The 12418-nt window shown below is 40.3% G+C and overlaps 1 protein-coding gene across 1 annotated transcript; it reads right to left on the reverse strand.

Annotated features, from left to right (window-relative positions):
* Positions 1-5403: 5403 nt before the first annotated feature.
* On the reverse strand, positions 5404-11438 carry LOC111854695 (uroplakin-3b-like). Its single transcript, XM_023832930.2, has 6 exons — positions 11170-11438; positions 9480-9641; positions 8440-8671; positions 7863-7945; positions 7643-7772; positions 5404-7320 (listed from the first exon to the last, which is right to left on the reverse strand). The coding sequence occupies exons 1-6, from the start codon at positions 11231-11233 to the stop codon at positions 7089-7091; spliced, it is 903 nt and encodes a 300-aa protein (XP_023688698.2). The 5' UTR covers positions 11234-11438; the 3' UTR covers positions 5404-7088.
* Positions 11439-12418: the final 980 nt, after the last annotated feature.

Genomic DNA, 12418 nt, shown 5'->3' on the forward strand with positions numbered 1-12418 from the left:
TTTGTCACATGGGCTTCCTCTGCTGCTCTCTCTGGGGGCTTTGGGAAGGGGCAATGTAAAGTGCTTTGAGATCATGTGATATTTTGAAAATGTGCTATATAAATAAATTTGAATTGAATTAAACATGCAAGGTATGCAGTCAGATTATAACCTGGTGTGAAATGTATGGAACTTTACTTGAAAACATAGGGCAGGGTGAAAGGTAAAATGTGTTCAGATCCAAATAATCAAAATCAAAACTCAAAAGTCATATTCACACTCTAAATAATTCCCAATTCCTTCCCTCATAACTATGGAGGCACTGTACTTGCCTGAGCGGTGCACAAAAACAGTGTAAAACACGGTAACTACTGTCATGAATATTTTAAAATGCAGCACTCATCACTCCTTTCTGACAAGGAAATCAGAAGCTGGAAGCTGAGAAGGCAGAAAGTAACTGACATCAAGTCAACCAGCAATAGCACATTTCATCATTCAGTATTATAAATGCCACTGGTTAATTTGCAAGGAACAAATTAAATCATTATAGAATATGAACAAGTAGCACAAGTAGTATTATTTTAGTAATTATGAAGGTGGTAAAAATTCTTGTCTTTCGATGGCGTGTAAAGGGTGTCTGAGCAAGTGGTGAAGTTAACAGCAGTGATATACATTCCCTTCCTGAAGGATTCTGGGACAGAGCTCTTGGTGAGGCACTCAGTTCTGTGCATGATTCCAGAACTGTGAGGAAAGGAGAGCAAGAGGCTCACATCACTTCACATTACTCCTTTTCATGAACTACACATTACTTCACATTACTCCTGTACATATACTATACATCACATCACTTCCATGTCACCCTTTAGTAACACTGTTTTAAGAATCATAACTGGTTGAGTGACTGAAGATAATTTTGAATATTTGCAGTGGGTGTGGATATTGAGGTATTGAGAGACCCTTAAAATGTATAAGCTCCATAGTACACAGACTCCCAGTGCAAACCAGAAGATTAAATGTTTCTTAATTATGTCAGAGGGTGATATCTGTGAATAGATAAGTTGCTTTTTAAGGTGCAAATAATAAAATGACTGAAGATCACACAGGAAATTAATACCGTCTTTTTGGGTGGAGAGACACAGATAGGCAAAACGTTTCTGGTGGGAAATGAGACTGGCTTGGGACACAGAGGATGTGGCTCTGAGCACAGGACCAGGTGAATCACCCATCTGCTAAAAGCATGAGGACCAGAAGCAGGATCAGGGCCACCAGCATGCAGGAGGAGATGACGACCATGACGACCATGCCATCAGAATGGCCCTTGAACCCTTCATCAACAAGGGTCACACACACACACTTCCTCGATGGAGCTACTGGCTGCAGCTGGAGTGTCACACAAAAATGCACAGGAACACACGCCAGGCCAGCCCCCAACAATCTAACCATATGCAGCACTACGATTTCTGGTTAACAAGTGAGCAATTAAAAACAATATTACAAACATTATTTAACACATCGAAACAAAAAAGCTTCTGCATTGTTTTGGTTGTCAAATATTTCATGCACGCAGCGTTTCTAGAACATTCGTGTCATTTCATCAGTAACAATCTAAAACCCAGCCCACGAGTCCGTGTATCGTGCTCAAGGCTCCCCCTACTGGTACAATATCGGAATCACACTTTGATTTTGTGCACCAGATTGGTCAGACATAATATTTTGAAATGCCATTTCAAAAAAGACTTTTAAAATAATGGGAAAATACAATTCCTTACGTGAGAGTAGGCTGATGTAGTAAGACCATTTTGACTCAGAGACTATTCTGTTCATCCATAAATCAATGAGGAAATATTTCACCCTGACAACACAACATGGTTACAGGTCATTTATGAATTCCTCAGTATTTTCATTAAATTGGCTTTTCACTGTAAATTCTCTTGTTAAAGACATTTCAGTTGCCTACAAAGCAGGAGATTCAATTTAACCTAAAGACGATAAATATCATATATCATATATAGTTTAATATCATTATATTTGACATAGTCAGCAGCATTGTTTACCACCCCCCACTACACACATTTACGTGCACCCCCCCCCCCTCCCCCAAACTCTGGAGTTCCCCCTGTGGGTAAAAAAAAAATCACCATACGCCCACCCCCTTCCCCCAATGAAATACACACTAATTAGTTTAATTAGACAAATATGTTCTAATTCATTTTCATTAAAATCTAAACTGCCCCCCCCCCCACCCCCGGTGAAGCCCTGGCTCCCCTGGTAATGCACACAAATAGTAATGTTAGCATAGCTCTGAATATGTGACATCTCGTAGTATTCACAAGCCAGGGTTGCTATGGAAACCGCTGGATATCCATCTTCCATCCACACTGCAGGGGCATGGAATGTGGCTGACACTGAAGATCCAAGACGGCATTCCCATCAGCTGTGGATCACTAGCCGGCTTCATAGGAACGTACCTGATAGTAGAACCAGCTGGCAGGATTCCATTGCAGTCTGGGGTTGTGCAGCTCCCGTCGTCTCCGACCCGGAAATACTTGATTCCCGGGAGCTCAACACAGGGAAAGTCCTGCAAGGGACCCAGCCTGGTGAGGTAGTACTTTGTGCAGCTGTCACCAATGAACGCCTCAGGGTATGGCGAGATACTCAAGATGTTCCACCTGGACTTACCACTGTCGAAAGTCTCCACGCCTGATTGCATTGTAGGAGACGTTAAGAGATAGTGCCAACAGCAGCGTAGATGGGGACATGCCAGCAGAGTACTGTCACAAAGACCGCTGGGAATATTCCTGATGCTGCCTTCCACTTAGGACCAGTGCGACTCAAACCCTGACCTCACACACCAACCTTCAGGGGCGGACTTACCATAAGGCAGGGGTAGGCAGCTGCCTGGGGCGCCTGAAAACTAGGGGCCCCATGAAGACAGAATTTCCAGAAGTTACATTTATTAATATAAGATAATATGATCTTTTAAATCATAGCAACATGTCTGTTACTTGCATTTTTAGCAACAGTTTTCGGGGTAGACAAAGTTGCCCCCCGTCCCAGCTGTAATGGACTATTCCTACTATGTGATTCACACTACACAGTTTTCTTTTCACACTGGAGTCTAGTGACAGGCCTCTGGGTGCTTCACTGCCAAGTGAACCGACACAAAGTAGCCTGACAGAGGAAGAAAACAGTGTGAAGATACAAGACTAATATTACATCTCCCGTGTCTTTGATACTGTACTGTTAGAGTGGTAAACAAATTGTGAGCAGGCATTAAGAAAACACATTAAATGAAAGGAAAGTATGCAAAAATTCAAGACTAACCTTAGCCTCAGGGGCCACAGCAAAAAAGAACGGTCAAAATGCTTACACTTGGCCAGTTGATCCTCTGGCATGATACCCCCCCCCCCGATCAGCAAATTTTACGGACCCCTACCCTCAGACTGATCAGTGACACTTGTTAGTGGTATTATGACTATTGCTAGCTTCTTAGCTGGATTGTTTTTTATCAGCTACAGATATTCATAAAGAAATTCAATAGCTAACAATGATTCAGACAGAATCTTCGGAAATCTGTTTCTTGGCTATCAAATAATATAAAAATAATTATCGGCATTGTAAAACTTCACCTGTGACCCTGTGCCCTTAAGGAAAACTATGGAGAACAGTCCAAGTCCTGCCGATTCAGAGGCATGCTTTCTCTTTCAGGTATTATCCCACTAAAGCTTCACAGGATTCAACAAATGAAACAAAGAGCACAACAGCGTGAAACACAGCGATCACAGAGATGACAGGGATGACAGTATCATTGCCTGTGATGACGATGGCAGTTTTGACCTGGCACGTACAAGTGCATAGGCACTATATTTTACATATTTTTAATCTTACTAAGTTCTTTATCCAGAAGCGTACTATATAATCATTGACATTTCTCTTTTGTTGTCACACCCAAATGACGGCAGACGGACTCTCCCATCTTGTCATGCTACTATAAACAGATTGCACTCTGGTTACCAACCAAACAGTTCCCGCCCATTTCAACACGACTGTTTGCCCAGGAAAACACGTTGAGTCCTGAATCGATGAGGCTCCACCACATTAAAGTCTGTTTTGTATATAAGCGAGTTACTTAATTTCTCTGTGTTTGACAATGTCTGACAATGGCGAATAAGCACATTTAATAGCCATTTAATAAATCTGCACTCGAGTATCTGTGCCACATTAGCGAGGCATAGGGAACACTGGTCTGCTCCTTTATGAATCCTCTGACATAAGTCTGTGGCATAACAAAATGAATAATTCTTTCACAAAGCTATATGCAGTTACTTATTCAAATCCAGTTCAACAATAATTGCGATACAATTTCAATGTTCTAGCATGTGGATTTCAATTTAAAGAACTTAACAGTATACCAAAAAAAGTATAATTAACATGTTCAGATGAAGGCTTCTCAGGGTTTGTAAATTACTTGTTGTTTATTGGGGTTTGCAGCAGATTAACATGTTAGCCTGAGGCCCGATTCTACCCCACTGAGTGTCAAGGTGAAAAGGGGGAGAGACGGTGTCGCCTAGAATCCTGAAAAACCAGTTCATCCTATTTTCCCAGTCGATCCCTTCATGGGCCAATAATCTCTCTCACTGAATATATGATACACAATTTATGGAATCAGCTTTTAAATCTGAAGCTGAAACATTACCCCAGCTAAAACATTTACCTAACATTACGATTAAGGTATGTAAGCTTTCAAAGTGCCCAGTTTTCCTGATGTTCACAGAACATTAGCTCACTACTACAACTACTACTACAACCGTGAACAGTAAGAGAGGCCCAAACCAAGGACATGGCAGCAGAGTAGGGAGCGTTCTGGCTTTCCACCCCGAAGGTTATGGGTTCAAGGCTAGATGGTGTGTTCACAGTATACACATATAGGACTCTGATAAAATAATTTTAATTTTAAAACACTATCATTCAACATTAATTGTGCTTAAAGCATGTCAAATAATACTGTTATTGTGGTGACATTGACAGAACCTTTGTTAAAATGTAAAACACGGAAATAAAGTTCCACTAAGGTAAGAACGTTTTCTGCCAATTTTGAGAAGACCTTCAAATAACACTGGCTACATTTCTTGGACTTTCATATAGGCCAATTTATATAGGACACAAGCCAAATATTTTGATTATATATTTGATCATATATATTTGATTGATTCCTGATCCACTACAAGTACAGCATGTATTGTGTTGTTCTTTTATGTCAAATTGTTTCTATTATTCATTTCTTTGTAAATCTAATTAAGAAGCTGAGTCAACAAAAACCAATTAAAAAAACAAAATATTGTAACCCCTAATTTACTTTGTTTAATACCCAAAGATTTTCTATATACCAAGTGTTATTCCATAAAAAAATGCGTAATGACAATATTACTTAATGAGAATATTTATTACAGAGACTTAACATGAGCATTTGTGGCAGATATAAGAGTAGAACACCATGAAATAAATCTTATTGGTTTCAATGAGCATTATAAAATACAGAACTATATCTGAATTTTTAAGCTTTTTGTTTATGGTCACGTCATTAACACCATTTACATGAAATAATAACAAAAACATCCCAATACCGGTATATTTGCTCCCATGTGAACTTGACGGTGTTTAAAATAACAACACCTAGTGAATGCAACTTGTCACTTTTAAGGTATTAAATGAGAAACGAGATTATTCCACATTTTGTAATACAACTGCCTGCCAGCTGGATCCCAATACCTGCTTGGACACCAGTGAAATGCATTTTATAAATACGTGTTCAGTTAAGTAACACGTTTTTAAAAAGACCGTTTAATAAATCACTTTTCAGCCAAAAAGCTATGTCAAAACCCTTAGATATTCCTCTATATCAAAAACCCAGGACAACGTAATGTGAACGCGTAATTTAAGAAACACACACCTTAAGTAGGCCCTACATCAGAGACGTTAAACATTCCCATCCTTATAAAAAAAGACAATGTTAAGCATTTAGTGAAAGCAAAGTTACGTCAGTTATTCATTCATGAAAAGCACTGCACTGGACGCAGGAGAGCAAGGTAAAAATGTGAAGTAGGGAGCGAAAACCCATTACTTAGGTATCTCATATAAACGTTTCTCTTGGGTAATGTACAGCAGACTGCAGTAGGCCTATAGCCTATATCTGTGACTCCTTCCTGCATCTCTATAAACTTGTATTTGCAGGGGGGCTGATCGCTTTCCTTTGTCCATCATCAGCGGCAACTACGTTTACTGTACGTTTCAAGCGGCCAGGCTGCAACTGAGCCATTCATTCACATTTTAAAAATACGCCGCGCAATTCAATGTTTACAATTTCATGCACGAATTAAGGACAGCGAATGTTGCACGCAGCGGCTGATAAACGCTGCCTTATGGAAGGTGTCTGCAGCAGACGGAAGGCCAGGAAACACGGTTCTATTGAAATGTAATTTAAATGTAAAACTATATTTTTGGGGGATGGGGATGGGGGGACGATGATGCCAAATTAATTATTGGAGGGATACACGCCCCCCGCCCCCTGATTCCTACGCCCCTGCACACCTATATTGCTTTATACACATACACTTCCCGCCCCACATAAATATTTATTCAGTTTGTTTTATAATAGCCTATTCTTACTTAAAGTCAGTTGATCGTTTGGAAAATATAGGTGTTTGTCGTTCTTGGGCAATAAAATAAATCTGATTTAAAATAATAAAAAAAAAATACATAATGTTTTAAAAAGTACTGTAGCAATTAACACCCATGTTTATTATTACGGTACAATTATCAGAGTAAAACTTATTCCTGCCTGTTTTTGAAAATATTACTATGATTTTAAACTATTTGAATTACTGAACTGTAATTTACTGTTATGATTCATTAATGGTTTTCCGTAGATTTAAGATTAGTACAGGTCGAGCAGACAAATCATGAAAATAAATTGTCATTGTTCAAAATAAATAGGAAGGTTTAGCAGTGAGAAGTCTGCAACTTTTAGAGCGCATGCATGCGGCTCGCGGTCCATCCAGCCACTGCTCTGCGCCGCTTTCCTCTGTTCCTTTACTCTAAGCGTTTTGCACCTAATTCACGAATTTCTGATATCTCTGCAGCTTCACAGAGTCCTGGAGGTCAGGGGCAGTGGGCTTCTGATTGCTGGTTAGTACGTCATCGGTGCTGAACTTCTTGACGTCATCTGCATAGGTGGTGTTTGTATATGACTGTGGTTCGTGGACGTTGTGAGTCTCGTACTTCTTGACGCGCAAAGAGCCGAGGACCGGTAGAGGTTCTCGTTCAGTGAATGTTGTGAAGCGGCTACAAGATTAAGAGGAAGGAGAAGAATGTGTAATCATATCATTTAAAAACGCAACACTTTCAAAAGACGTATCTGATAATTCATATGAATATCACAGTCAGACTTACAGGGGCCCAGATACTAGTGATTAGGGAAAAGGAATCTCTGAATTTTGTCTTCAACAGTCACCCCCCCAACCGCGCTCAGCATATTTTCTGTTAGGGTGGGGCCAGCACGAATATTGGTATAGGGATCGAATCAGATCGCAAAGGAAATCAGTGGCATGACCCCCTCCTAATAAATATAATGTAATGAGTGTGAAGGTGATGCTTTCATAATTACCGGCCAAAGATCAGGGCGAAGATCAGGAGCAGCAGCAGCAGGAAGAAGAGGACACACAGTATGGCGGTGATGATAATCATTCCAGCAGAACGTCTCCTTAAGCCATTATCGATGGTTGCGGGGTTTGTTACTGTGATGAGAAACATTGTGCAATGTTATCTAACACATCCCTCTGTGTGTTTGTGGAACAAGAAAAAAAACGACAGCAGTAGAGCCATACCAGAATTAAGAGTGACTGCGCTGGACCAACTTGTATCCATAATGATCTGGTTGTTTGTTGTGTTAATTAGGACGTACTTAAAACTGAAATTCAAGATTCAAGGTTTTATTTGTCACATGCATTTATCCTGATACAACTTGCAGTGAAATGAAAATTTGGCTTGCCTGTTTTTTACTGTGCAAAAAAAAAGACTAGGTTAACTAGACAAAGATTAAATTTAATAAGTTGAGGACGTGGGCTAAAAGTAAAGGTGAAATAGAAGATAAATAAAAAGCTATGTTTAAAAACAGTATTTGGATAAATCTACTGTTCAGTACTATTCAAAATACTAAATGCTGTTCATTACAAGTTCAAAAAGTACCTAAAATACTATTTTACTATGCTAACACTAATAAATACTACTGCAATAGAAAGTACTTCAAACAGCTCAGTTCATGAACACAGCTATTGATGCATTACCTTTATTAGCTCATCAACGCATAAACGACCTCAACAGCTAACACAGCAGTTTATTAGTCAGGTGACAGATGAGAAGAGCAGCCTGGGATGTCGGGAAGGTAACTGGGCAGCAGCGTACCTCACTGTGGAGCCGGCTGGTAACGCCCCATTGCAGTTTGTGCTACTGCAGTTCCCGTCCGATCCCACTCTCACATACGTGATTGTATTTGACGCCACGCACGGGAAGCTGCTCAGCATCCCTACTCTTGTCAGGAAGTAGTTCTTCGAAGAGTTTGTCGCGAAAGCGGTTGGATAAGGAGATAGTTGCAGTATGTTTGCATTTGTCTCGTCACTGTTGAAATTGGCCATTCCTGTTCAAATGGAGAAATGTCTTTGCTTTAACTTCATCACATAGCTAGGTCCAGAATTTTCCATACTGAATATATTCATGCTCTGCAATTTAAGCACCGACTCAGCTAACATTTGAGGTGTAACTTAATACAAAAGTATAGCATTTAAAATACCACAAAAGCAGTACAGACAGTTATATGTCCCTATTCCACAAAGAGCATTAGGGCAACCTAGAAGGAAAAATACATGTATTTTGAGATTAAAGTTGAAAGTTCTGAGACTAAAATTGAAATAAAGTTCCGAGACTTAAGTCAGAAGTTTTGAGGTAAAACTTGAACTCTACAGATGGCTTCTTCTAACACAGTGGTTCCCAAACTGGAGGGTCGCGAGATGATTTGCAGAATTTGTCTATAAACAATGTGAAAATAACCCATTTTAATCATCACCACAACCAGTCGATTGTAAAAAATCTACCGAGCCCCCCACCACCACTGAGCCTCAATAGCCCGTACCATAATAAAGGTTGTAGACCACCAATACAGACTTAGTGGGGGTCGTGAGTCTCTGGCACTGCTATTTGGGTCACGGGCTGAAATGTTTGTGACCCCATATCCTAGCAGAAGTGAGTTTTATTTTGTGTGAAATGAAAGCAGCTGAATGTGAGGCATCTGCATCGTGTCGTCATGTAAGATGATTCATCTCCAGCAGATATTTCACAGTCACCGGTTTCTAACTTTATTTTGACTTTGTTTTATAATTTCATTCCATTTTAGCCGGTCCTAATATTCCTCCGTACTGTGCCCTAAAGAGGAGATGATGCGTATGTACCTGGGCCCACAGCAGGAACTATGTAGATGTCACACTGCACTTGGCAGAGTGAAGGGGCTGCGTTAAAGTAGCAGTAGGGCTGGTTAAGCACGACGGTGGTGCTGGTGATCTTTGCTGCCAAGTTGTAGCTAGAGACCTGAGGTGGTGTATTCATTTGCGTAACTGTTGAGAGAAACAGAGAAAGAAAACAAACAGACTGGATCTTTAGGTAATTCCAGAGCATACACCGTCAAAATGACTATTTTGCCCATCGCTGGTTGTTTTTTGGGGTTAAGTTTAGGATAGAAGATGCTTCAACCAATCATTGTGTGGGTTTAGGGTTAGGTTTAGGGTACATTATCATCCCATCCATCACTGGCATATTTTTAACTGTTATAGGCACCTGTGTGTCTAAAGACTCTGTTGCGCAAGATCTACTTTTATAGAGAAGAGCCGGTTGAGTTTGGTGGCTTTTTGTATGGGAGTGTTTCTTCATCGGGACAGTAAGAGTCCGGGCAAGTTCAGTCACGTCAGGCAGGAATGAGGGACTGACGCATGGGACACTATCATGAAGTGTCCTCACCCAGGGTTTGAGGCAAGTCTGGAGTCTGACGCGGATATGAAGCGGGGTGGATGTGACAAGAGACCTGCTGTAATGACACATACAGGCAGGACATAGCCAGAGCAGCTTGCCGAGCAGAAATTTCACTTTTCAGACGACAAGTCTGGGCAATCGAGGCGGGTACCTTCAGATCTCAGTGTCCCACTGAGAACATCTGACAATGTTCCTGTAAATTAATGCCACTCTCCCCGATATTATCATTTCGCTACAATTTCTAAATGCAAATCAACTGTTTTCTTATAAGTTTTCAGAGGTGCCTGACACTCAAAATAGGCACATTTATTACAATAAATATGATGAAGTCAAAAAGAAGCATGAAAGAGTCTTGGATAAGCCATTTAGACATCTACGAGTAGCAAACCGGCGTCCGAAGATTCGGTCAGCCTGACACATTCAACAAGAATCTAAATGGACACAGTGACAGAGTCAGTATCTAACTGCCAGTGATGAAAACCAAAGAAATTGTACATAATTGCATCCATAAAGAAACAAAGGATCTACAGTACAGTGCAGAAGACAGTGAAACAAAATGTTTAAACTTGTTTTTCTGGATAGTAAGTATACATTTGTTCAGGAAATAAAAACATTTAATATTATTAACATTTCAATTTAAAAAAATTATATAAAATTTAACATTAGAAGTAACGCAAATGAATAGAAAAGATTTTCTCTGAAGAAGAAAAGTTAGATGGTTAGAACACTGTTTCAGTTCCTAAACTTCTCCTCAGGTGCACTCAAGCTATTCAATGTATTTGATACATTTCACCACCAGCTCAATTAATTAATTAACTTAATAAGTTAAATAACTAAAAAAATATGTTGGTTTATTTGATGGTTGCAGGACAATACTGGGATGATTTTAGATGTTTTGAAATGGCTAAGCTGACACTTTGACATATACAATAGTTTTACACCAACATGAAGATCATTTAAACATCATTAACTACCTTTTGCATAGTACTGTACATGTCTAAACACATCCAGTGGAATATCCACATTCGTAACGCTCTCACATGCCATTTTAAGCTTTCGTGTTTTTCATTAAGTTCTGGATTCATAGATGGAAAAGTAGATGGAAAATGTACTTACTGCCCCCTTCCACAACAGAAAAGAACAGGAATAAAATGACACAGCCCTCTGTGAGCAAAGCCATCTTAGATCACTGTGCTGGTGACAGACCCCCTATGAGAATGTTCTGTGTCTGTACAGAGCACCTGGGCCGGGCTGACTGAGCTAAAACAGAGGGGTTGAGGTTTAAAGCAGGTATTGTGTGGAGCTATGAGCTGCCCTCCCACAGCAGAGCGTGGAGAATGCATCCCGTCAGGGTGTGGAGGGCATGAATGTGGGAACGGCCGCTCGACGCATTTCGGGCCATTCAGGATCAAAACAGGCACCAGATGAACAAGAAGCCAAGTTACAAACAGCCGCGAACGTGACGAACAAGGCGACTGACGTAAAACGACGGACAGAAGTCCTCCTAGGCAGACGAGGGAGAGGATAACCGAGCACAAGAGAGAGAAGCATGTTCTTCAAGTTTAGGTACAATAAATTAAGACAATCAGTGTCCTGTTACCTTCACTAAACCCTCACAAACTGTTCATTTTCATTCTATCCAGCAGCCAAATCAACTTCCTTTTGGAACAAATTGTGAATAGAAAACTTCGATGTCTACAGGATAATTGATAAATGAAACATCTGTATGTGTGATACGATAAGCCTCAATGTTCTAACACTACTCTGCAAAGACATCAGACTTCAAATCATGTAAACTCTTAAGGGACTGCACCTTATTTAGACATACGGTATAGATGCTCTTTTCAAATGGGAAATTCTTTGATTAACTTTCATTTGTGTGTGATCTCTTCGGACATATTAGAAAAAATGTTCCACTCTCAGGACTTATCGAACATAACAAAGTGACATCGGAGAACAGAACAGAGGAATGGTGCAAGCCGAGGTGTATAACAATACAACTGGAAAGTAAAAATAAAGAGAATAAATTAGCAAAATGTTGTATAAAGGGACCAACGGTATTGTGAAATTGAAGTACAATGAGAACATACATGAATGAATGAGAGAATGCAGGAAATACTAGGAAAGTCTAGAGAATGAGGATGACAGCCAGGGGGCAGCAGAGGCAAGTCCCCAAGGGGACCTGGGGGCGGGGGGGTTGGGGGGGCAGAGGACCGTTCCCAAGAGGCCCAGTCTGAGGGAACCTGCACCCTGTACAAGCAGAACTTGAATGCTTGTGTAAACATAAGTGTGTTCAGGGAACCGGTTATTTCCGGTGGGATCTCTATATATCATAAATATATATTTCAAAAACCAGTAGTTCCAG

Source organism: Paramormyrops kingsleyae, chromosome 6 (assembly GCF_048594095.1).
Source record: "Paramormyrops kingsleyae isolate MSU_618 chromosome 6, PKINGS_0.4, whole genome shotgun sequence".
Taxonomy (NCBI): Eukaryota; Metazoa; Chordata; class Actinopteri; order Osteoglossiformes; family Mormyridae; genus Paramormyrops; species Paramormyrops kingsleyae.

Excerpts from the sequence above, each read along its gene's own strand:
- LOC111854695 (XM_023832930.2), bottom strand. The coding sequence starts at position 11,233 with ATGGCTTTGCTCACAGAGGGCTGTGTCATTTTATTCCTGTTCTTTTCT. Across the intron at positions 8,672-9,479 it reads AGTTCCTGCTGTGGGCCCAG|GAATGGCCAATTTCAACAGT; the intron begins GTACATACGCAT and ends CCATTTGAACAG. Across the intron at positions 7,773-7,862 it reads CGCAGTCACTCTTAATTCTG|TAACAAACCCCGCAACCATC; the intron begins GTATGGCTCTAC and ends TTCTCATCACAG.